Source organism: Propithecus coquereli, unplaced genomic scaffold (assembly GCF_000956105.1).
Source record: "Propithecus coquereli isolate 6110/MARCELLA unplaced genomic scaffold, Pcoq_1.0 Scaffold142, whole genome shotgun sequence".
Classification (NCBI taxonomy): Eukaryota; Metazoa; Chordata; class Mammalia; order Primates; family Indriidae; genus Propithecus; species Propithecus coquereli.
Genome location: NW_012138525.1, coordinates 5950260 through 5975005, shown reverse-complemented (window position 1 = coordinate 5975005; position 24746 = coordinate 5950260). Strand labels below are relative to the sequence as shown.

Here is a 24746-nt window from a genome sequence, read left to right as displayed (position 1 = left end):
GGGGACGGGCCTGGCGCCGGCGGCGGCGGAGGGGGCGCCGCGGGCGGGCGATGTGAGCGCTGCGCTCTGAGCAGGTGAGGCGCGCTGGCCGGGGGCGGCGAGCAGCGGGCGAGGCGCGGGCGGGGCGGCGGGGCCAGGGGCAGCTCCAGGACCGCTGTCCGGCTCCCTCTGGGCGCGGCGGGGCGGGCGCCTCCGCGCCTGGTCAGTCCCGCGGGCCGGAGGGTGGGCGGGCGGCCGGCACGGGCGGGAGCCGAGGCCGGGCGGGGTCGGGAGGCCCTGGGCACCTGCTGGGGCCAGGCGCGCGCCCCCGAGGGGCCAACCGCACTCGACTTTAGAGTCCGGGCGCCGCTGGCCCGGCCGAGGGTCGCGCTCCAGCGGCTGCCCCGGGCTCTCCAGCCTCCGCCCCGGGCGTCTCGGGCTCCCCAGCTTCCGGGCCCCTTGCCCTGGGAGCGCTCCCTTTTGTACGTGGGGGTCCAGATGGTCGAGTCCCCTGGACAGCCGGGCCCGGCCGGGGGGGTCGGCCCTGTGGGCGGCTGGAAGGGAACCGCTGCCTCACGCAACAGCCAGGTAAACAGGCGGCGGCGACGCGTTGTGCTTGGCCCCAGACGTCTCCATGGTCACTCTCGCGCTTAGTTGGTCCTGCCATTACGGAGGGCTGGGCTGGGGCTGACCTGGGGGTGTAAACAGTGCCCTTCCAGGCTAAGCGGCTGTGCTTTTTGGAGGGGCACCGACTGGGAGTCTGCCTTGAGGCTTTCAGCAAGTCTGTAGCACACAGGGTCTCAGTTTCCCCATGAGATCATTGAGGGTTTAGATTAGCTCTATAAGGACCCTTCCAGCTCTACCATTCCGTGTGCGTCTGAAATTGGAAGGGCTGTCCCTGGTTCCAGGTTCTGGTCAGTTTCACTGAAGACTTTGCCAATGTGGACTTTTTTAGCCACTTAATACACTTTGTTTCAGACAGGCTTTAAAATGATTCCAAGAAGTGTTTTCTAAACCTTACCTTAATTATCATTCATCCTTGCTTTTGTCCCTAGTAGGAGTTAATCACATTCTGCTGAGTTTTTGTATGCAGCATTTTTTGTTGTTTATATTTGTTCATTTTCTCTTTGTTCCCTAGTCCAGGCCCTCTTTGCTTCACATCTGGATTATTGCAACAGCTTCTTAGCGGGTCTCTGACTCCAGAGGTTCCCCCCTTCCCCCTCCTTCCTTTATGCTAACGCCAAACTTACTATAGGAAGTCAAAAAATAGTTGAGTGCTTGCTTGCTTCTTAGATGTCAAGATACTGTTCCATGTTGTGGGGGAAGGTAGTAGAAATTTCGCACACTTATGGTCTCCAAGCAGCTTTACACTGGGGGCTGAGATATTACCTGCAAAGAGGTAATTTTGATGAAACAAGGCTGTGTGCTGTAGAATTAAGAAGGTCACTGTAGGCCGGGTGGTCAGGAAGGGCTTAGTGAGGGAGCGGGATTTGAGCTGGGTGTTAAAGGATGAGTAAGATTCAGATAGGAAAAGAGGAATCAGGCCCAGTGATCATATGGAGTTAGTGAATAGACTGGTCTCCTGGTGGAGAAGGGTTCATATGGGAGGGGAGTGGGAGGAAAGATTGGTTGGCACAAGTTCCTGAAAGAACTTGAACACTAGGCCAAAGTTGAAACTATACTAAAGGCGTTGGTGGGCCATAGGAGACAAGGGGCAGTTCAATTGCCAAAGGAGGAAGGGAGAGGCTAGAGGCCAGGAGGAAGATCAGCTAGAAGGCCATGGCACTTACACCCACCATTCAAAGCTGAGTGTATGTATCCTCTTGCCTGCCATGTTGTGTCCATCCATTGTCACCCTGTCTTTTCAAGGCTCTCCTTGGTTTGGTCCCACCCCACCTAGCTGAACCTTATTACCTGCTTCTCCTCCTTCACCTCTGTCCCCTGCAGGAGGGAGTTTATTAATTACTGCCTTTGGGGCTTTGCTCTTGTTGTTTCCCCTTCTAAAGTACTGGCCTCCTTTTTCTTCTCCTCTGTGCAAATTCTCCATTTCACTTCCTTCAAGCCCTCGCTGAAGATATACTTCCTCCAGAGGGTGTTCCCTGACTGCCCTACCCCCATGCCTTTGTGGCACTTGGATTTAGCACTTGTTCGTTCCTTGGTTGTTGAACTTGTTCTTGTCCCAACTGGAGTGAGAGTTTTTTTGAGAGCATTGTATCTTAATACTTTCAGAGCTCTTACAGTATCTAATACTGGAGCTGGACTTTTAGGTACTCAAATACTTCCTGATTTTTGTTGGTAAACCACTTTTTTTTTTTTTAAGGAGAAGCTGTTATTGCTTATCAGTTTTTTCTGTTATATATAACTAATAATAATGTTGCTATTCAAGGTGGAGCAGAAAGCACAAATCTTTGAGACTTTAAAATGTTTACTTCTGATCATGGGGAAAGAAAAAAGCCATGTAATTCTTCGGTTAGTGGCTGTGGGGAAAGAACATCAGCTTTGGATTCAGACCTGGTTTTGAATCCCAGCAAGACTACTTGATAGCTGTGTGAACTTGAGCAATTTGTCTAATGTCTCTGAGCCTCTGTTTTCTTATTTGTAGTATAGGGGATAGTAAGATCCATTTCATAGGGTTGCTAATGAGTTTTAAAATGAAAACGGTATACAAAGGAAATATCAACATTTGCAGCACCTAACTGCTTAATACATTTTCATCATTATTGTTATTGAGTGTCCATTTATCAAGGTGGGGAAATGATAGGCGGCTGAACTGTGTGTACCCCTGAGGTGTGGATTTCTGCATGTCTCTCTATCCCACCTTTGCCTTCCAGCTGAAGCACTTGTCAGCAATGTCAGTTGCATGCATCTAGAATGCCGTCATTATGTTTTATTCCCATTAATTTTCATGTTACTTTAGTTTAAATTCTGATTAATGTTTTTCAAACTTCTTAATTGTGTCCATTTAATGTTTTGTAGCTGACAAACTGCTTAGTGAATTTAGCTTAGTGAAGGTCATCAACTGTATGCAGTTAAATTTCTCATGCTTATTTTCTGGTTGATGTTGATGGCACGGAAAACCTCATGGAAGAATGCAGTTCAAGGTGAGCTTTTCTAATCCTTTTGTTATAAGAGGTGGGACTTAATGTATTTTCCAGGTCCAGTGCCCCTGAAATGCCAGCAGTAAGCAGATAAGATGCTACTCCTTAATATTTTTCTTTTGAGTTCTTTGCCTTAAGAAAGCTTTTTCTTTTACGTGAAACAAATCCTTACAATTCGTGGTTAGAATTTGAATCATCTTTTTGCCTACTTCACCGACAGAAGTAAAAAGAATGGACCTTTTGCAGAGAAATGGCTGCAAACCACTCAGAAGTACCACATATTGTGACTGCTTAATTATTACCGTGTCAAACCCAGCCTGACTTTATTTGTGTGGTGGTACATCCTTCAGTGAGAATTCTCTTTCCACTTGGAGTTGATCAGTAAGAATCCAGCACCAGTAAAAACCCTGCATCTCACTAATATCCCTGGATTAAAATCTTACTCTTATAGGACGTGAGCTGTGACTCTGGAGACTGAGAAATCTAGGTCCAAATCCTGGCTCAGCCAGTCATTAGCTGAGTGACCTTGGGAAAGTTTCTTAGTCTCTGAGTTTGTTTCCTCATCTGTAGAATGGGGATAATTGCAGCCTCCATCTCAGTGTTGTGACAAAGGTTCAGTGAGCAGGTAAAGACCTTACTTAGCATACTATGCACAGCAGGGGCTCAGTAATTGTTAGACCTTATCATTGTTATAAAGTTAAAGAGGCTGTTCCTCTCCTGCTTAGAAGGCTCAGAAGAAGCTTCTGATGATGTTTTGCATTAACTAAAAGACAAATTGCACCCTCTCAGAATTAGTGTGTCTGAGCAGACCTGGAGAATGTTAACGCCTTGGTAGGAAATGTAACAGTTTGGATAAAAATGTTCTTTCAGGCTCACATGAATTAATGCAGTAAGAACTCTAAACTTGTTTTCTTTTAAATTAGGATGAGTGCTTCATGAATATCCATCACAGAATGCCATTTTATTTATTTTTTTTTCTTGCATTGGGTTTCAGCACCAGAATGTTTCATGCAGCCCTGGTGTTATTTGGCTACTGCTTTCTAAAGGATTAGATTGTAACTCATGACAGCTCAATTTTAGTTTTAATCTAGACCCAGGCAGAAATACCTAGAAAAGTTATTTTTATATAGTTGTTACTGCTGTTACCATGCCTGTCTTTCGTCTCTAGTGCTTCAATCTGTGGTCTTTTCCATGACTTTTTGTATGAGAATGAAAGTTAGGGATCTTCAGGTTTCCAGTGCCTGACGGAGAAAGCCTAGTTTGGGCTGTGCCTCGGGTATCAGCAAGTGACTAAAGCCAGCAGGTGCAAATCTGGCTTTGAAACCTTGAGCATCTTGATTGAGAATAATAGGTACCTCCTGTTGCCTTAAACAACTTCCAAATTTATAACTTTCCTTTCTTTTCTTGGAAGTGTAACTGGGTATTTTTAAACAAAATGTAGCATATTGTGGAGCAAATTAGAGTGTTTATAGGTTAGGTGGGAATAAGTTACCTTGTTAGATTTTGCCTATTGGCAGAGACTATCCTACATCTCTGGGGTCTTCAGAAGGAAAAGTTGAGGGCTGAGTGTGCGGCTATAGTGGCAGTCTATGAATTTTGAGCTCCCAGCTCCGTTTAGGTTGCATCAGCTGACATGTACTGAGCGCTTCCCTGTGCCAGACACGCTGCTGGGCGCTGGGCACAGCTCCTGCCCTCGGAGAGCTCACCACCCAGAGCATGAAAGCTCAGCAGCGTGGGAGGCTCACAAGGGCAGCACATCTCTAATTGCTTAGTTTTACACACTTTTACTTTTGTTCTGGTTGTCATCATGGGGAGACAGTTTCAGGGCTGTACCCAAGAATGTTGCAGAGGGGATTTCAACACGTGGGTGTTTTGCCCAGGTAACGTTTAGGAGTCACTTCTCATCTTTAGGTTCTCTTCAGAATGGGTCAGCAGTGTGAGAGGATGTCACTATTTTTCATTGTTCATTTTTCTCCTAGCTTAACAGAATGCGTGATGCGGAATTTTAATTAAGTCAGTGGAAATGATGTTTTAGGAGAGGGCTAGATGTGGATGTTACCTCCTTCATCAGATACTATGTTACGGTACTTCTTATAGGAGTATATACCTTTCCTGTTTTCAGCCATCTCTTTTCTGTTTTCTCCTCCTGAGTAACCTCATCTTACCACAGGGATGCTCAGTTAGTACAGTCAGTACTTCCAGGTCTCATGTTTCTCTCCAGCTCCAGCCCCATATTTCCCACTACCCAGTGGGCAGCCTAAACTCCGCTTGTCCTGGCTAAGCTAACTTGCCTCCCAGAGTGGTTATCATGCCTCAGTCTCTAAGTGCTGTTGATTCCTTCTTAGGACTCATGTTCACGTTGGCTACCTCCAGGATTCAGTTTGAGTTCTCTAACCGAGTGTCCACAGCCCTCTGCCTTCCAACTGTGGCCTCCCCTTTCCATGTCCCTCCCTGTCCCTGAGCCCTGGCCCCTCTCTACTGCTCGCTAGACCTCAGATACTGTACATTTCGCTCTGCTGTGCTCTGCTCCTGCCATTCTTTCTGTCTGGAGTGTTCTTTCTGTTTCATTTGAAATGCAAGACCCTGTTCAAAAATATCTTCCACCGTGAAGTTTTTCTTTGTTCTATTTTGATTTTTAAAAAATCTTTTTTGGTCAAAAGTAATCAGTCTTATTATTCTTTTTTTTTTTTTGAGACAGAGCTTCACTCTTTTTGCCCGGGCTAGAGTGAGTGCCATGGCGTCATGCCTAGCTCACAGCAACCTCACACTCCTGGGCTCAAGCGATCCTTCTGCCTCAGCCTCCCGAGTAGCTGGGACTACAGGCATGCGCCACCATGCCCGGCTATTTTTTTCTATATATTTTTAGTTGTCTGATTAATTTCTTTCTATTTTTAGTAGAGACGGGGTCTCGCTCTTGCTCAGGCTGGTTTCGAACTCCTGAGCTCAAACAATCTGCCCGCCTCGGCCTCCCAGAGTGCTAGGATTACAGGCATGAACCACCGCACTTGGCCCCATCTTATTATTCTTCATAGTTCTTTGTTTTCTGCCTTTGTAACTGTCTGCTTGATATAATAATTATACATTTGCAGCCCATCTTTCTCCTCTAGATTCATTGGTTTAAAACATACATATTTAGGTAAAAACCTACATGTCTTAAAAAAAACTTTTAGTGAGAATAATACAGCTATGTAATAAAAAAATTCGAAAGGTATAAAATAAAATCTTTTCCCTTCCCTCTCCCCAGTTTTTAGTCCTTCTTCCCAAAAGTGACTGCCATTAATAGGATCATGCAATTCCTTCCAGAATAAGTACAGCAGTATATAGCTATTCTTGTACGAAATGTACATGAAGGGAATCACAAAAATGCATACATACGTCGTGCTGTTTTGGGCTAAGTCATAGAGCTCTTTTCATATTTAAGCATGCAAATCTATCTGTTCTTTTTAATGGCTGCATAGCATTTCATTTTTTTTAAAAACCGGTCTCCTTTTGGGGTGGTGGTTTTGGTTTTGTTTTTCCTATAGCAAAGAAAAGTGCGTGGTGGACATCCTTGTTACACATACCTTAATATACTTTTGTAGGTACTGTATATTTGTAGGCTCAATTCCTAGCCATTACTTGTGGACCAAAAGGTAAATACCTTTGATAACATATTATCAAATTATCCCTTGAGATTATACTTGCCAACTCTTTTAAAATGTGTGCATGGCTGTTAGGTTAAAAATGGTATCTCATTATTCTTTTTGTAATTCAAATGTCTTTAATCATGAATAAAGTTAAACATCCAACATCTTTTCATATTCTTTTTGTCATTTGTCTTTTTTTTTTAACTGTTTATATCCTTTGCCCATTCTTCCATAGAGTTTTTTTTGTGTCAGCCTAATTTGATTTATAAATTAAGGAATTTGGAAAATAGTCCTTTGTCAAATATGGATATATTTTCCCTCACTATGTCATTTATCTTTTGGCTTTTTGGAAAGAGGGTTTTTTTTTTTTTTTTTATATACTTTTATGTTGTCAAATTTGTCTTTGCCTTTGGGGCTTCTAGGATTTATGTCATGCTTAGAAAGGCCTTTATGTCAATATTATAAATAAATTCATGCATATTTTCTTTTAGTTATTTTTTGCTCATAATCAAGTCTTATAAAAATACTGGCATAAAAATATAATGGCATTAAGTGGAAAATCATAAGATTCTCCATACATTCCCTGGTGATTTACAAGAAATCGGTAAACATGCAATACCTTTGAAAACTCGAGGAACCGTTTTCCACTGATGGGCATTTTATTTTATGTGACCCTGCAGTGCTATCATATATAAGGGCATTTGTTACCTTCTTGCCAGAGCAGGGGGAAAGGAAGAGCTGGGGCTCGAGTCCCTGGTTGCCGTTCACCTTCTCGGGATCAGCAGCGAATGTGAGATGATGGTCTTCTGCTTTCCCTGTCTTTGCAAAGTGGCTTTTTGTTCTAAAGCTCCTTCAGGTAAAGTGTGTTTTATTCTTAGGAAGCTTTGGAATCTAGATGAGGTGTATCATTCCCTTGTTTGGTGCATTTCAGAGCAGTGACTTGTCCTGATGCATGGGTTCAGTGGATGTGTTCTGTAGCTTTTGGAATGGGACCTTGCCGATTTCAAGTAGCTTACTTAGCCTATTGTCATTTGGTCTTGCATCAGACTTTATTTTTCTTTTCAGAGCATGTGTGTGCGTTTGTTTCTAGAGCCCTCTCCTTACTTTTCACTTCAGGTCTGTGGGCGGCGTGTCCCAGGCTGGCTCGAATGGTAATTTACAGGCCAGCAGCACTCTCCCTGTAGCTGTGCCCACAGTGCCTCACTGTGTGAGTGGCCTCCCTCCTCCGCTTGCCCAGTCAGCTGTACCTCCACTGCCTGTGTCTGTTTTCTTCCCGAAGCTGCTCGCTTTCCCCTGTGCTCACCTTGCTGGTTCGGCTTCCTTGAGTGCTGTCCTCCGGGGCTTTCAGACTCGGCTTCCTCGCTGCGTGATCAGTCCTAGGTAGCCCCTTGCAGTTTGCTCTCTTTCTCAGAACCTCCATCTCAGCGTTACTTTGAGTTCTTTTGAACTTGGGCTGAATCCTGTGTCGTCTTGGCAGCATCTGCTCTCTGTGACTTTCACCTTCAGACACCAAAAGGACTAGTTTACTTGAGCCCTAGATCTGTGGTTTCTAATTAATTGAGGCTTTAGCATAGAAAGATAGCTTTTTATCTAAAGCAGGTAAAATGAGCCAGGGTAAGGGGCTCTGAGGGGGAAAAGAGGGTAATAGCTGTGGATATGGAAGGCATAATACACTTCAACTGTGGGGCCAACCTGGAACTTTGTTTCTGCTCATAGCCCTAGTGGTGATTTTATCTAGAAAAGAGAGAGATTTTGATCTAGAAAGAGGGGGCTATAGTAAATTTCTTGGGCTGAAATTGCTTGGTCACAGGGGGTGTGCATTTGTAATTTTGATGGCTATTATTAAAATGCCCTTATTAGCCCTCTTCCACCCTGGACAGCAATAGGAGGATGTTTGCCCCTGTTCCCATTCCCATCCCTTTCCCTGCCCACCTCCCAAGGGCAGGAATGTCACCTAGGACAAGCTTGCTTCTCCTCCTGCCTTTTCCTCAGCTCCTTCTTACCTCCTTCCTCTGGCCCAGCTATTCTGTCCACCTATATAGGGGCCTAGGTGGGCAGACTGCAAAACAGTCCTGGGAAAGTCATCCTCTTGGAGGCTCAGTTTCCTCATCTCTAAAATGGGGGTAATTGCACCTGCCTTATGGGGAAAGGTCTAGAGGATTCAGAGACATAAAGCCTACTAAGCCATTACAACATGCCTGGCAGACGTCATGCATTCAGTAAGTGGTGGCTGGTGATGGTGGTGGTGGAGGGACTTCCCCAAGTAAGTGGGGGATGCTGAGAGGTGTGGTGGGAGGGGGCAGTCGTCCCCTTTTACAGTTGCTGGTGGGCGTGGGGGCTGGCATGTGGAAGCAGGAGAAGGGGACTGCCCATGTCAGAGGTGCTCCTTCCAGTGTTCACGCAGGTGTGTGAGGTGAAAGCTGCTTCCATGGGCGTGAAATTATTCTTTCTTTATAAGAAGGTAAGAATTCTAGGTAAGAAATTAAAGAAATTGAAAGAGCAGGAAGATTGTCTTCTCTTTGGTCGAGTGAGCAGAGAGGCCTGTGAAGTTTGAGGAACTGACAATGCTGAACTTCCCAACAGACCATTTCAGTGAAGTCCCCTCCATGTCTTTTTCAAAAGATGTATTTCACATTCTTATCCAGAGTATAGATTTTATAAATGAAAACAAAATGAGTATTGTTAAAGTAAGTATTAATGGTAAAGAAAAACATCCAGTTTATGTGTGCTTGCTTTTTAAATGAAAATGCTGCAATGTAAATGTCTGGTTTATGCGTGGTTTTTTGCCTAATGTGGCAGAAAGACCTATGATTAATCTGCTGAATTAAAGAATAGTGATTCTGATGTTTTTAGTGAGTGTAATAATCAAATTCATTATTGTTTTCTGAAGCAGCTGCAAACTTAATCTAAATGAAAACTAATATAAATCACTACTCTGCATTATCAGAAATGAATTCCATTCCCATATCTCTTTGAGTGGGGAGGAATCTGCATTAAGCCTGTGTCAAACTGCAAGACTGGGACTCTTACTCATCTTTGAATTCCCTCTGGTTTTGCGTATGCAGGAGATTGATATTGAATGAGTATTTCCTATAAATGTAGTAAAAATAATTTAAATTCCCAGTCAGTATGCCATTTAGTGATTGCAATTAAATCTAATACTTGCAGCACATATGACAAAAGGCTAATTTCCTTAATTTGCAAAGAGCTCTGACAATTCAATAAAAAAGGCAAATATGGGCAAAGGATATGAATATACAGTTCAAGGACAAACTTGGACAAATTGCCATTAAACATGAGAAAAGATATCAACCTCATTTGTAATTAAATAAATACACATCAAAACAATGAGGTACCATTCTTCACCTATCTACATGGCAAACGTGAAAAGGTTACCTATTGTCATGGGGGCGCAGGCCCTTCCCTGTTCTGCTGGTGAAATGATAGTTGCTGCCACCTTTTAGAGGGTAATTTGAAGTTACCAGTTGAAATGAAAAACTAACCCTACTAACCTCTCTGCTAGGAGTTGAGGCTACAGATTTACTTACAAAAGAAACCCAAGATGTGTGTAATATATATGTAGCTATTCTGTGTTTGTAATGGTTATTTAAATTGTTTCCTGTTTTTGGTATTAATGGGGAACTGTTAAGTACACTGCGACATAGCCATCCATGGAATACTATGAAGTTGGAACAAATGAGGTTGATGAGTATGTGCTGCTATGGAAAGATTTTAAGGTATATTAAATACATTTCTTTAGAGCACCATACAGAACAGTTTATGCTGATAGATGTTTAAAATTTTCTCTGAAAGAACACCCAAACGTTCCTGCCAGTGATTATCTTTGGAAAGAGGAGCTGGGGCTTGGGGAGAGTTTTGGTATTCACTTTATAGTTTTCTGTTCTATGATTTGAAATTCTGCCATATGCATACATTTTATTTTACAGATAAAATTAATTAAAAATTAATGTTACTCACCTGAGAATGTTGAATGTGAACTGTGTTAAGAAAAAAAAAAGAAAAATTAATGTTACTTAAGTTTAGGCCCACTGACACTCCATGCAGGGGAGAAACTAAGACTTGCAAGAAACCAGTCAGTAGCCTATGTTGGGAAACTGCCTATACGGGGGCGGATCATATTCGAACTTGATGTCCTTGCAAGAGGTTCTGGCCTCCTCTACCTCGGGACCACTGGACCTGATAAATCTGGTCATCAGATGTAGAACTTTTGATTGATTATGTATTTCGCTCTCTTTAGCCTGATCATGTGCCTAGGACTGAAATTAACTGTAGGGTCACTATGTGCCAGTCATTTAGAAGCTTCTTATTCAGAAGTGTTGCTTGTTAGCAGCTCTAGGGAGGAGTCTTTGAATCTCATTGTCACTGTCAAAAGGAAGTGTTAATGCAAGGGAGAGGAAAGCAAAGCACTTCCTTTCTCATTTTGCAGAAAAATGGAATCCCTCTCTTAGGTGTTAATCATGGTGTTTCGTTTCTCCCAGTGATTTTCTTTCAAGTGTAGCTCTCCACTTTTCTGGGAAGAGAAAAAGCCACACACAGGAGGAGGAAACCTCATTAGGAAGCTGTTTTCAGTCTTACATCCTATTTCAGAAATGCTCTATTGCTTTCCTTTCTCTACTGGTTTTTGCCCAGGAGTCCACACCTCTAAAAAGCCTGAACCCATCTTCCTTGTGCCTTTTCATTCCAAAAGTCAGTGTTTACACACCCTGTGTCATGAAAATGCTGTAATGAATAGGTAACATTTGACCACTTGAGTTGTATTTTTTTTTTAAGTTTTGCCAATTTGAGAAAGAAGTATTGTGTTTCATGTTAATTTTTATTTGTTTACTGAAGCTGTGAAGATTTTTTTTCTCTATGTTTAAAGGCTATTTTTTAATTTCTTTTTTCAAGCTATTCTATCTATTCTTAGTCTTTACACATTTTTAATTGTTACATTTGGCTTTTATTGGTTTGTGAGAGTCTTATACTTCTCTACTGTGTATGTTGTAAGTATGTTTTATAATTTGTTTGTGTCTTTTTTTTTGCTAAAAAGTATTTTTAGATATATAAAAGTTTTATTTCTGTAGTTAAACCTATATTTTTTCTAGCATCTATCTTTGTATGCTAAGAAATTTTTAGAGGTTATTTTGGGGTCTTCTGTGAGGAAGGGATCTAACTTTATTCAAATTCTCTAAGCAGGATCTATTTCAATAATTCTTCCTTTCTTACTGATTTGAAATGGCCCACAAGGCTGTCTCAGACTGATTCCTACCTACCTTGACAGCCTCATATGGCTTCTGCCCTTCCCCTCGTGCCTTGTTCCCGCTGTGCCAGGACACTTCCAGCACATCCTTCCTTCCTGTGACTCCTTCTGTCTGGACAGTTTCCCCGCAGCACCCCCAGCACCCACAGTATCTGGCTAACCTTCACTCAGCCTGGAGGTCTCATTTGAAATAGCATTTGTTCAGGCGCCCTTCTCTCAGCACTCCCTGATTATGAAATATATCCTTGCTCTTACTATGATTTAGAGAGAATGACAACTCCCTTGGATGCCTAGTGTCGGACATTCAGTACACACTTACCAAGTAAATTATGGCCTAATCGTACATTTTAACTTACAACTTACAGATATAGGTTTGGCTGTATTTTTCTTTTTCTAAAATTTCTTTAATATTTATTCCCCTAGATTTTCCCTGTCCAGTTTGGTAGCACTGGCCACATGAGGCTATTGAGCACTTAAAATGTGGTTAGTCCAAATTGACACACACTATGTGTAAAATACAAATCAGATTTCTAAGACTTAGTATAAAAAAAAGAACTTAAAGTATGTCATAACTTTCTAATATTGATTACATGCTGCATGATAATGTTTTAGATATATTGGGTAAAATATTTTTTTTTACTTTTAAAAAATCTAGAAAGCATTAAATTACACATGTGGTAGCTTATATTTCTGTTGGACAGTAATGTACTAGGTGAATTTTAAAATCATTTTGTCAAGTTTCTAGAAAATATTCCAGTGGGCTGCATTGTGTTTATACATTAATTTTGGGGGAAATTGTCTATCTTGATAGCATTGAATCTTCAGATTGAATGTCAGAAGCATGGTATATCTCTTCATTTAGACATGTTTTTTGTCCTTATAAAGTAGTATATTTTTCTTATTGACCCTGTTTTCAGTTTATCCCCCTCTCAGATATTTTATTTTATTTTTATTTATTTATTTTTTTTAGAAACAGGGTCTCTCTTTGTTGCCCAGATTGGAGTGCAGTGGTGGGATCATAGCTCCCTACAACCTCCAGTTCTGGCGATCCTCCCACCTGGCCTCCCAAAGTGCTGGGATTACAGGTGTGAGCTATGGCACCCAGCCTCCCTCCCCCAGATAGTTTATAGTTCTGTTGCTTTATTGTTGGTTGTATTTTGTTGTCATTAGCTTACCTGTTTTTTATGTACAATTTTTTAAAAACCCTCCACTTAATTAGATCCTGATTCTAACAGATTTTTCAAGTGATTCTCTTGTGTTTTCTGGGTAAATTGTCTGCATATAATAGTAATTTTGTCTCCTTTCCTTTAATGGCCATGTGCCTTAATTTTCCCTTGTCTTGTTGCTTTGTCTAGAAGTTCCAGAACAATTTTAAGGAAGAATAGTGATGGAAGACAACCTTGTGTATCTTTCCATGCCTTTACTAAAGTGTTTACTAGAGTGTGCTCCAGGGAACACTGATTCTTTAGAATATTAACATGTGTACCTTGAGAGAAGAGTTCCACTGTTAAATGAGTTTGCGGAACTGCTGAGGTCAGCAGAATTCTTGTCTGCAGGACTTTTCAGATGGCTTATAATGCTAATGTGTTTTTTAATCCCTAGGAGGTAAGGATATTAGTGTAGCTCATAGGTGTGTGTTCTACTAAATACATTTTTGGAAATGCAGACATAATGTTTCCCTTTTAAGGATAATGTTGCCATTGGTTTGCAGTAGGTAATGTTTACTATATTAAGAAAGTATTGTTCTGTTTCTAGCTTATTGAGTATTTTTTTCCTTACTCTGAAAGGGCATTTAACTTTCTCAAATGCATTTTTGGCATAGTAGTGATTTTGGTCATATGGGTCATATGATTATATGGTTTTTTTTCCTTTGACTTATTAATGTTACAAATTATATTTGTCTGTTTCCTAACATGTGGCTGTCCTAACATTTGTGAAGCAGCCCTTCTTGGTCATAATATATTGTTCTTTTAATAGGTTACATTTGCTAGTATTTCCCTTAGGACTTTAAAATCTATTTACTTAAATGAAGTAGACAGTTTTCTTCTTTATGCTGTTTGTCATCTTCTGGTATCAGATTTGTGCCATATGAACTGAGATGCTTTAAATGTTTTTACATGCATCTAGAATAGTGTGAACGGCCTGAAGATCATTTGTGCCTTGGCACTTCTGTTTCTTACTTAGTTCTGCCAATTTATGTTATCCTAAAAATATGTTCATTCCATACAGATTTCAAATTGATTTCAATCATAAATCTAGGATAAATAAGGGCACAGTATTCCTCTTTGACTAAAATGTTTTAACTCAAATTTTGACATGATAAAAAAAATTCTGATATGATGTAGTCACACTAACTGATTGATCCTTTCCTGCAGGAGTCTTAGATTTAGTTGCACATTGTCTTGTCTTAACATTTAAAGACTTTCGCTGTGATTATGTACTGTTGTTCTGTATTATTTTCTTACTCCCTTTGCGTTTAATTTATTATTCCTTTTCTGACCTCCTGACTCGAGTCATTTCTTTTATTTTTTGTATTTATTGTTTACCGATAAAATCTTTTAAAGCACTGACCTTCCCTGTTGCAGTTTTTTGTTGTTGTTTTTTTCAAAACCCCAACGTTTCATTATGAAAAATTTCAAACATATAGAAAAGCTGAGAGAATTTTACAATAAATACCCAAATACCTACCATCTCCAGACTATACAGTTGTTAACTTTTTGCTATATTTGCTTTATCACATCTCTATTCATCTCTTTTTTGGGTTTATATTCTCAAGTAAGTTGAAGACATAAGTAAACTTCACTTCCAAACCCTTCTTGTTGCAGATTTTATGCGAGTTTTCTCATTTTCTAGGTAGTTTTATTCCTTTTTTATTTTCTCTGATTTAATATTATATAAGAGGTGTTTAAATTTCCATTGGTTGGGTTTTTAAGTCTCAAATATAATGGTTAGATCTAGATTTGTTATGTTTTGGTCAGAGAATGAAGCCTGGGATGTATGTAGTTTAGTAGTAGTTTTTTTTTTTTTGAGACAGAGTCTCACTCTTTTTGCCCGGGCTAGAGTGAATGCCGTGGCATCAGCCTAGCTCACAGCAACCTCACACTCCTGGGCTCAAGCGATCCTTCTGCCTCAGCCTCCCGAGTAGCTGGGACAACAGGCACGCACCACCATGCCTGGCTAATTTTTTTCTGTATATTTTTTTTAGTTGTCCAATTAATTTCTTTGTATTTTTAGTAGAGACGGGGTCTCGCTCTTGCTCAGGCTGGTTTCGAACTCGTGAGCTCAAACTATCTGCCCACCTCGGCCTCCCAGAGTGCTAGGATTACAGGCGTGAGCCACCACACCCGGCCTAGTAGTAGTTTTGAGCAATCCCGTGCTTCAGATTCTAGGCAAGAGGAAGGAAACTTGTCCTCTGTGTGCCAGGGCTGTGCGCACTAGTGGAGGATGATGCACTTTTGGTGTGTCCATCATTCTTTTTACTCCTACTGTCTAAAAATAGCTCTTCACTGAAAGAGACTGAGCATTGTAACTCTGAATTACCATCCCAAAAAGGATATAAAGGTGTGCAGAGCTGAAAGGAAACAAATGCAAATCAAGACAATAATACTAAAAAGAGTTTACTCCATTCTTGTATCTAATGTGCTCTATACTTGAAAAATACCAATTAGAAACATACAAATAAAGCAGAACATTCTTTAGATGCATTTAATAATTTTTTACAAAGTACTTCAAATCCTCAAAAGTAGGTGAAATAGGGAAATATTTTTCCTAAAAGAATACCAATTTCTCAATCAGAGCTGAAATAGCCCTACTGTGTGTTAAATGTTTTGCTTTTCATCAAGATGCATGGTAGGCAATTGTGATAGGTACTAGGCTAATTGATCATTAAGTTATTTGGCTTTAGGTACATTAACTGAAACATGAAAGTGTAAAAATAGGTAAGAGGAGGTTCTATAGCTACCATGATATCGTTGTTGTAAGCTTGTATTTATGCCACTTGCACTTAGCCAGGAGTCCTTGGTGAATTACGAAAACTCTCTCTTTCCACAGAGTACGCTTCATGTCAGTAGAAATGGACAGCAGCAGTTTTATTCAGTTTGATGTGCCCGAGTACAGCAGCACCGTTCTGAGCCAGCTAAACGAACTCCGCCTGCAAGGGAAACTATGTGACATCATTGTCCACATTCAGGGTCAGCCGTTCCGAGCCCACAAAGCAGTCCTTGCTGCCAGCTCCCCATATTTCCGGGACCATTCAGCATTAAGTACCATGAGTGGCTTGTCAATATCAGTGATTAAAAACCCGAATGTGTTCGAGCAGTTGCTTTCTTTTTGTTACACTGGAAGAATGTCCTTGCAGCTAAAGGATGTTGTCAGTTTTCTGACTGCAGCCAGCTTTCTTCAGATGCAGTGTGTCATTGACAAGTGCACGCAGATCCTAGAGAGCATCCATTCGAAAATCAGTGTTGGAGATGTCGACTCTGTTACTGTCGGTGCTGAAGAGAATCCCGAGAGTCGTAATGGAGTGAAAGACAGCAGCTTCTTTGCCAACCCAGTTGAGATCTCCCCTCCATATTGCTCTCAGGGACGGCAGCCCACTGCAAGCGGTGATCTCCGGATGGAGACAACCCCCAGCAAAGCTTTGCGCAGCCGCTTACAGGAGGAGGGGCACTCAGACCGCGGGAGCAGTGGGAGCGTTTCTGAGTACGAGATTCAGATAGAGGGGGACCAGGAGCAAGGGGACCTGCTGGTGAGGGAGAGCCAAATCACCGAGGTGAAAGTGAAGATGGAGAAGTCTGACCGGCCCAGCTGTTCCGACAGCTCCTCCCTGGGTGATGATGGGTACCACACCGAGATGGTTGACGGGGAACAAGTCGTGGCAGTGAACGTGGGCTCCTATGGTTCTGTGCTCCAGCATGCATACTCCTACTCCCAAGCAGCCTCACAGCCAACCAGTGTATCAGACGCTTTTGGAAGTTTGAGTAATTCCAGCCCATCTAGGTCCATGCTGAGCTGTTTCCGAGGAGGGCGTGCCCGCCAGAAGCGGGCTTTGTCTGTCCACCTGCATAGTGATCTGCAGGGCCTGGTGCAGGGGTCTGACAGTGAAGCCATGATGAACAACCCTGGGTATGAGAGCAGTCCCCGGGAGAGGAGTGCAAGAGGTCATTGGTACCCGTACAATGAGAGGTTGATCTGTATTTACTGTGGAAAGTCCTTCAACCAGAAAGGAAGCCTTGACAGGCACATGCGACTCCATATGGGAATCACCCCCTTTGTGTGCAAGTTCTGTGGGAAGAAGTACACACGGAAGGACCAACTGGAGTACCACATCCGGGGCCATACTGATGATAAACCATTCCGCTGTGAGATCTGTGGGAAGTGCTTTCCATTCCAAGGTACCCTCAACCAGCACCTGCGGAAAAACCACCCGGGTGTCACCGAAGTCAGGAGTCGCATTGAGTCCCCGGAGAGAACAGATATGTATGTGGAACAGAAACTAGAAAATGATGCATCGGCCTCGGAGATGGCCCTAGATTCCCGGATGGAAATTCACACAGTGTCTGACGCTCCCGATTAAGGTGGTAAAGAAGTGCACCCAAACAAAGCACATTAATCAATGCATATTTGTGATTTGCTTTGTTGTAATCTTTGGTTTTCTCAACCATCTGGAAATCTCTTGGTCTCTTGGCAGTTTTTCTAAAGTTTCTGGATGGAACACTTCATTGTGTTTATCCTTTCCCGTCTTCCTTCCCCGAAGGAGCTCAAAGCATGAAGGGCAACACATCCAGGGAAAACACAGGCTGACAGTATTCCTCTTTGGCTGAACTCTTAATCCAAAATCTGCCAGTGATTTAGCTAACTGGTTGACCCTCCATTCTCTGCCAAGAGGCATCTCTCTCTCATTGTGTGTGCTGGCAGCAGTGCATTTCCATGGAGAGAGACTAGGATTCCGTCAGCTGATACAAATGAGTAACCTTTTCTAATTTAAAATTCCTTTTAGGGGGTAGTTAGACAATTTATATATATATATATATATATATATATAATAAAGTGATTATTATATATAGTATATATACATTATCAAATTTGATTTTATTCTGGTTGAGGTGAATGTAAGAGGAATATATAATTTAATACAATGTGAACAGGGTTTTTGACTCTGTCTCATCCCTACCTAATATGTTAGGGTTTTGCCCCTTCATTTCCCTTACAAAAGAATGTTAGTGGTTTTCATATATATTAATCATTGTGTCCAAAAGCAAGCAAAGCAAATCACAGTGTTCATAGCTCTGCTTCATAACAAATACATAAACCAAATGCCATAAAATTTCTTCAACTCTATTGGAAACCGTTTGGAATTTTTGTTAGTTGTCCAGCAGGTAAGCTGGACGACCTGTGGTGCTGACCTTTTTACATAGTGTAGTGTTATATTACCCAACCCCAAAGGAGCAGTGGTTTTCAAGGTTTTTACTGGCCTACAAATCTACCTTCATTCCGTACTGTAGAAACATACATACCAGGTAACTAAATCGAATCGCTCTCTACCATGAGTTAGTACTCACACTAAAGGAAAGGGATTTGTAGTTTTGTCTACAGAATTCTCCAAGCAGTGTTGTGGGTTTTCTGTTTTTCGTTTTTTGTTTTTCCCTTTCTTTTTTCAAACAGCCAGTTCAGGTGCACAGCAACTTTTTCTACATGCAGTTCCCACGGAAACTGCAGAACTTGGAATTTGTATTTTTTGTAAAGCTATACTCTATGGGAATTGCAAGCAATATATCTATCTTAGTATTGTGTGTGCTAATGAGAGCCTCAGTGGCTCCCCCACTCAGTGTTTCCTGCTTAAAGAACCAACAGTTAAAAAGCCCTCTGAGATACTCAGTGTGTCACCAAATCTGTGTGTGTCACCATTTTTTTGGTCATGTGGTGCTATTTTTATGTTAAATGTCTTTTAGGTCAGTATAGTTGTAGAAAATGTGAAATCTAATGGTAATAGTGGATTACAGTTGTTTTCCTCTCTTGAGTTCATAGCTTGAAAAGAGACCTCAAAAGCATATGCCAGCAAACACATTACTGTATGAAAACATACCCGTCTGAATACATGCTGTCTGAATAATGTTTTATCAGTACTTTTGGAAGTGTCTTCAGTTCTGGATTGTGTTCACATATACGAACAGTCTTTACAAGATTGCTTTGGTACTGTATGTTCTGGCAGAGAGTAATTTCGGGAGCAGTTTGGTGGTGAGTTCGTGTTGCAGGCTGTTGGTGGGATGTCCGTGCTTCAGTCTCTCTGCCTGAGAACCCGGGCTCTGAGACCCACAACCAGTGCGTCTCCGTAGGAGAATGGCGCAGCCACCTAAAGAAACCAGAAATGAAAGACCAGCCTCAGAAGCTAGGAGTTAAAGGCATACAGAAATAGATGTTTGCTGGTTTTCCATGCTTTTTTGGCTCTTAAAATACCAATGGTGGGTTTTTGTTGTTTTGTTTTTGTTTTTGTTTTTTTAAGAAAAAAGTCATTCAAGCCCTTCTTGTGTAATAACCCCCCGGGGGTGGTAGCTGTGCAGTAGCATCTCTTTAGCACACAGGATCTGTTCACGTGTGAACTGCTGCGCTACACATCAGTGTTAACTCCGTACAGATTACACTCTAATCTGCTGCTCCTGAGGAGCAGCTTTTGCTAAATCGGGTATATAGTATGCCTTTTTCCTCGTCAAACTGCCTAAGTAGGGGTTTGTTCTCTCCCTGGAGCACTTGTTCAATTCCTGTTAAAGCCTCGTGCCTCAAGGGGAGGCTGAACCCCAAGTGTTTACCCACTTAAATATGTTCTGGGGTTTCAGGTAAATGTTTGTGATTTTTTTTTTCTTTACATGAGTAAGTTTGGTTTTGATTTTTCTTTTTTAAAGATTTAAATGCAAAAAATTTGTGTTGTGATACAAATTAAGTCTGTGACAAGAAATGCCCAAATCCAAGGACATAAGAGGTCAAGCTCAGGGAAGGAACCTCCTTTTCATTCAGGCTTGGGGCCTTCTGTGAGGTCTCCAGAGCATTCTGCAGTATGCAAGAGGAGTTAGGAGGCGAGAGCACCCGAGGCAGACACCTCCAACGTCCTGGCTCTTGTCATTGTGTCCGTCTTAACCTTATTTACATGGAGTTCTTTGTATTTGTAAATTTGTTTAACTGGTTTGAGTTTACCAAAGAGTGACTTATCCAAAATTGTCTTTGACAAAAATATACATTGCTTTGATTGTACAGTTCAGGTTCAAACATTGTAATGGGACTGTTAAGGGGCAGAAAATTGATTGAGTTTCTCTCTAATAATCATGGTTCCGCATTTAGCAAGTTCCACTTGCTCCCATTCGTGTTGCTAACACTTTCCCCTTTCCACTGCTCGCAGTGTTAAGAATGAATTCTCAAGCCATAACACAGTACTGTAAAGTTCCGCAGGGCTTCGAGGGAGGCAGCGCTAGGCCAGCACGGAGCTGTGTAGCCTCTCTGAGCATTTGTGCTGTCATGCTTCCCAGGGGCATGACTGGTGAGAGATTAACTCCATTCAGATCGGGCAGCAGCAATTAATTGTGCCTTGCCGCGTGAGGATGTGCCAGGAGGATTAACATGACCACAGAACAGAAACATTCTCTCCCTGAAGTCACGTCACGTCTCCGCAGACGAAGTACGCTGTGTGACTCCTTAGAGCAACTCTTTTTGGAAAGCAAAGTCCCTATTTCTGTACAGTTTTAGGTTAGGTGTTTCATTTATAACAAATGCAGAAATCAATAAGATAAAGTGATATGTGAAGAAATCTTTTGCAGTAAAATATATCCTGAATTCATATAGGCTTGTTCATAATTGAGTCTCTTCTCGAGCTACCTTTTCAATATTAGACAATGTGAAGACAGTGACAGCGTCCTTTTCTAGAGATGTTTAGCCTGTTATTACAAACTGTGAAAACAAAGAATTTTATACTTTTACTAATGCGTGTGGTTTTAAACCATTATTTTCATTCTAATCAGTTCTCTACCCTCTAATTTCTACTAAAGCTGTAAATACATTTAGAAATTATATTTGTAAATACAGTATATGGAGACAAGTTAATTTTTTGGTCAGTGGAAAGCCTCCCAACCAATTGGCTCTGCCTTGGCGGTTGTGTTCATTTTGTTTTTTTGTTTTTTGGGTTTCTTTTTTTTTAGTTTTTGGGGTTTTTTTAAACAGCAGAAAGGATACTGTCGGTTCACTGTTAAGCAGAATATACTGTAGAACTAAATTGATAATTTTAAAATCTTCCAGAGCATGAGTAAATGTCTTTTCTAATGATAGCAGTTATAACCAACTCTTTGTTTTCCCTTAGCCCAAACCATAGGCCTGCATATTTTGTGTCTGGTTTTGTTTTTATTTTTGTTTTACAGCCAATTTGCGGGAACACAGAACAAGGGCTGGGGGGGAGATCATCTATGTGAATGAGCTTTACTTTAAAGAGATCAATGTATTTTATTTTAGCAACTTTTTCTGTCAGTTACTGTGATTTTTTTTGTTGTCGTTGTCATTATTGTTAAATTCTATAATGGTTTCCTGTGAAGCCTCCACTGAAAGGGACTCAAATATGCAACACCTAAACTATTTTCCAAGGGCACATGCCCCTTGAATGGTGCTTCTAGACTGGTCAGGGTTATTTATTAAATTTTATATATGAAAGTATTGGGGAATTATGTAAATTCTTTATATGAAACTATCTAGTTCTTAAATCATAGATTTCATATTACTCAGTGCAACTGAACTAAAAGTTCAGAAAAGTCATTCACATTGTTCCAAATTTGTAATGGTTGTCACACGTCACATGCGTCTTTTTCAGTAAGTGCCAGAGTGTTCCCACTGTTTCTGCCCAGTGCTTGACTTCTCAGCCCAGAAGAGAACCTGTTTTCTCTGGTTCCCTCCCTGGTCTGGTGCAGACAGGACTATTGTAGTTCTTGATCAAGTCCAGGAGTCAGCCTTGCTTGGCGCTCCATGTAGCAGATTCAGTACACAGACCTCTTGCTGCCCCTCAGTGACAAGTATGCTGTGAATTCAACCTTGGACTTGCTGCCCAAGCCTTTGGTTGCTGCCCTGACTATTGTAAGAGGTAAACTTACCTGGTTTGTTTGAGAATGACCATATTCCTAATGTGAAAACCATCTCTCACCACTTTTATTAGTAGGGCTAACATTTTTTCCGTTATAAATGGTTGAGCAATTTGAATGACTTAACACAGTGTCATTATCTTGCAATATAAACTGGTAACCTCACAACTCCACACTTCATCACCATATGAAGTAAATGAAGCTAGCTAAGCGGATGCTGTATCAACTAGTAACTTGCCATTAAGGATTATTTTATAGCATGAATTTAAGACTATTTATTCAAATGATATTTTACTCTTGTATTCACTTTGTTTTAGATTTGTGACATGAATATTTCAGTGCTGCTTAATTTTGTTCTGAATTCTGTTTCTTGCTTGTAAATGGCTTTTTTATGGTATAAATAAAGTCAATGGACATTGCTGTTTGTAAATAAAAATGCTGCTAGAGCTCATGTGCGTGGTCTCCCTGTGCGTTGGCCCCCTTGGCCTCTGTGAGTGTCACTAGTGCTGACAAACGTTTGCTGTGTCACGGTTTCTGTAACCACTGTTTTTGAAAGGTTAGGGTTTCAGCCACTGTCTTGCTGAGGAGAAGAGAAGGACACAGGTGTCTTTCTGATCTTTCTCTTGTGTGGCGAAGACCGCATAGTCAGGGGGCCCGATCGGCACCGAGGCTTCCCCAGAAGGAATCGCTGGTGAATACTTTCCCGTGTGCCTGCAGAGGGACCCCCTTAGCCCCCTTGGCATGTGCCTTGCTTAGTCCGCCACGGAGTTGCATGAGCTGTTTCTTCTGTCTCCACTGTCTTCTCTGCTTAGCCAATTAACTGCACCCTCTTCCTCCAGGCTCCAACTCAGGGGCCCTTCTTCCCTCCAGCAGCCCTCCCGGTCAGGGCCCTGGAACATAGATGCTTGTTGAGCTGTCCTCCTGCCCTTCAGAACACATATTTCCATTCGTGACTGGGTGTTCATTAATGAGATTATTCAGTTAATGTTTTTCCTGCTAGCCTGTAAGTTCCCTGACAGCAGGGATCCTAAACTCTCTCTCAGCCGGTATCCATAGAACAGGACCTGGCACCACAGTAGGTGCGCAGCGAGTGTTGTCAAGCGAACGAGCGAATGCATGCCTTCTAGAGGGTCTCTCAAGGCAGCGTGGCTGGGACGGAGGCGGGATTCGACTTGGCTCCTCTGGTACTACGAGCCGACTTGCTCCTAGCTTGTGAGTAAGGGCTGCTGTAAGGCAGTTCTCTGCCTTCTCACCAGATAGGCAGGAAGGTGGTGTGTGATGTGAAAGGTCCACATAGGAACCAGCTCCACTTGCCAGCAGTGGCCCTGGGGATTCCCAAGGTACGCAAGGGGGTGACGGAGAAACTGCGCTGATGAGCGAGACTGGAGGTCTGGCTTCCAGCCCTGCCTTTGCCTGACCATGAGCTTAATTAAGCTTGTCACTCGCCCGCTTTCAGCCCCAGTTTGATAGCTCTGACATGTCATGAGGTGGTTGTTGCTGACGGGTTTGCTTATTCTCTAAGGCTGGAAAAGTAGCCCAACATCAAGAGTCAGGGGCGAGCCTCTCCTCCAGCTGGGATAGAGAACTATCCCTGGGGTCCTGGAAATGGGAGCACCAACTGAAGCCGACGCACTGAGTTGGAGCAGATGCCGTGTGGACCGTACTGAGCTGCATTGCTGACAACGGCTTTGGCAGTAGCTGGCTCTTTCTTCGTTTGTCCTGAAGTCAGACCTATCTTCACTTCGGTTTCTTCCAGTTATAATTCGTACGATTGTTGGCCAAGCCTGCGTGGCTTCAGGGATGTTTATGACGTCCTTTATAATGTCCAAGGACAACCACCAATCCCTAATTGCCTGCTGGTCTTCATTCTGTTTGCGCTTGATCTTAGCCAAGAGGCTGAGAAGTGATTCATTCATTCTGTTTCCTGGACCATTTCCTTGAAAGCCCCTCAAACCTCAGTGACACTTGCCTTTAAACATCTCATGTGATACTTTTCTTGGCTTTTCAATACAGGTCTAGCTTGCACACCTTTTGTCAGCAAATAGGGCTCAAAACTTCAGAACTCAGAAAAGCAGTGGCAGAAAGAGGCTACCACAAAGGAAACACATTACAGAACACATCTCCTGGGGTAAGCATGGAGCTCTCGCTGTGTGGCTGCTGTGCAGTCCTTGGCCGCAGGTGTGCAATAAAGCTCGCTCTTCCAGCATTCAGTGGCCAAGAGTGTACTGTCACTCTGAGGGGTGCGGTGGCTTATGTATATAGTAATGGTGGATTATGATGCAGACACCCACAGGGCAGCCGCCTGAGCCTGCAGAACAGAGCTGCCTCCCTTTCCACTCAGACAGTAAACAGGTCCCCAGACCCTTGTCATTGAAACAGATTGCCTGCTGGGGCTCCTTTGGTCCTGCCTCTGCCTGAAGGGAACTTGGATCTTACCGGGGTGGGGTCTGGCAGGGCCTCCAAGACAGCGGCATTGCCCCTCGGGGGTGGCTAGCCAGGTGTTGCTGTTAGCTGTGCTGCCCACTTCTAGCAGGCCTTGCCCCGTGGTGCAGACAGGCCCGCCACAGGCTTCGCTGGGGAGACGGGCCCTGGGGTGCTGAAGCAGTTCTTCCTCCCTTTCGGGCTCAGCCTTGGCTCTCTGATCAGCCCTGGGCACTCTTCTGTGCATCCCGGCACA

General features: G+C 42.4%; 2 protein-coding genes across 3 annotated transcripts in view; both read left to right on the top strand.

The window, feature by feature from the left end:
• The first annotated feature begins 20 nt into the window (after positions 1-20).
• ZBTB34 (zinc finger and BTB domain containing 34) lies at positions 21-17538 on the top strand. The gene is made up of 2 exons (XM_012639806.1): positions 21-74; positions 16014-17538. The coding sequence occupies exon 2, from the start codon at positions 16024-16026 to the stop codon at positions 17536-17538; it is 1515 nt and encodes a 504-aa protein (XP_012495260.1). The 5' UTR covers positions 21-74; positions 16014-16023.
• The window catches only part of RALGPS1 (Ral GEF with PH domain and SH3 binding motif 1), a 305604-nt gene continuing 280883 nt past the window's right edge, over positions 26-24746 (top strand). For both annotated transcript variants that reach the window (XM_012639803.1, XM_012639805.1), the window contains exon 1: positions 26-74. The gene's annotated coding sequence lies outside the window, so the exon portion shown is untranslated. The remainder of the gene's footprint in view (positions 75-24746) is intronic.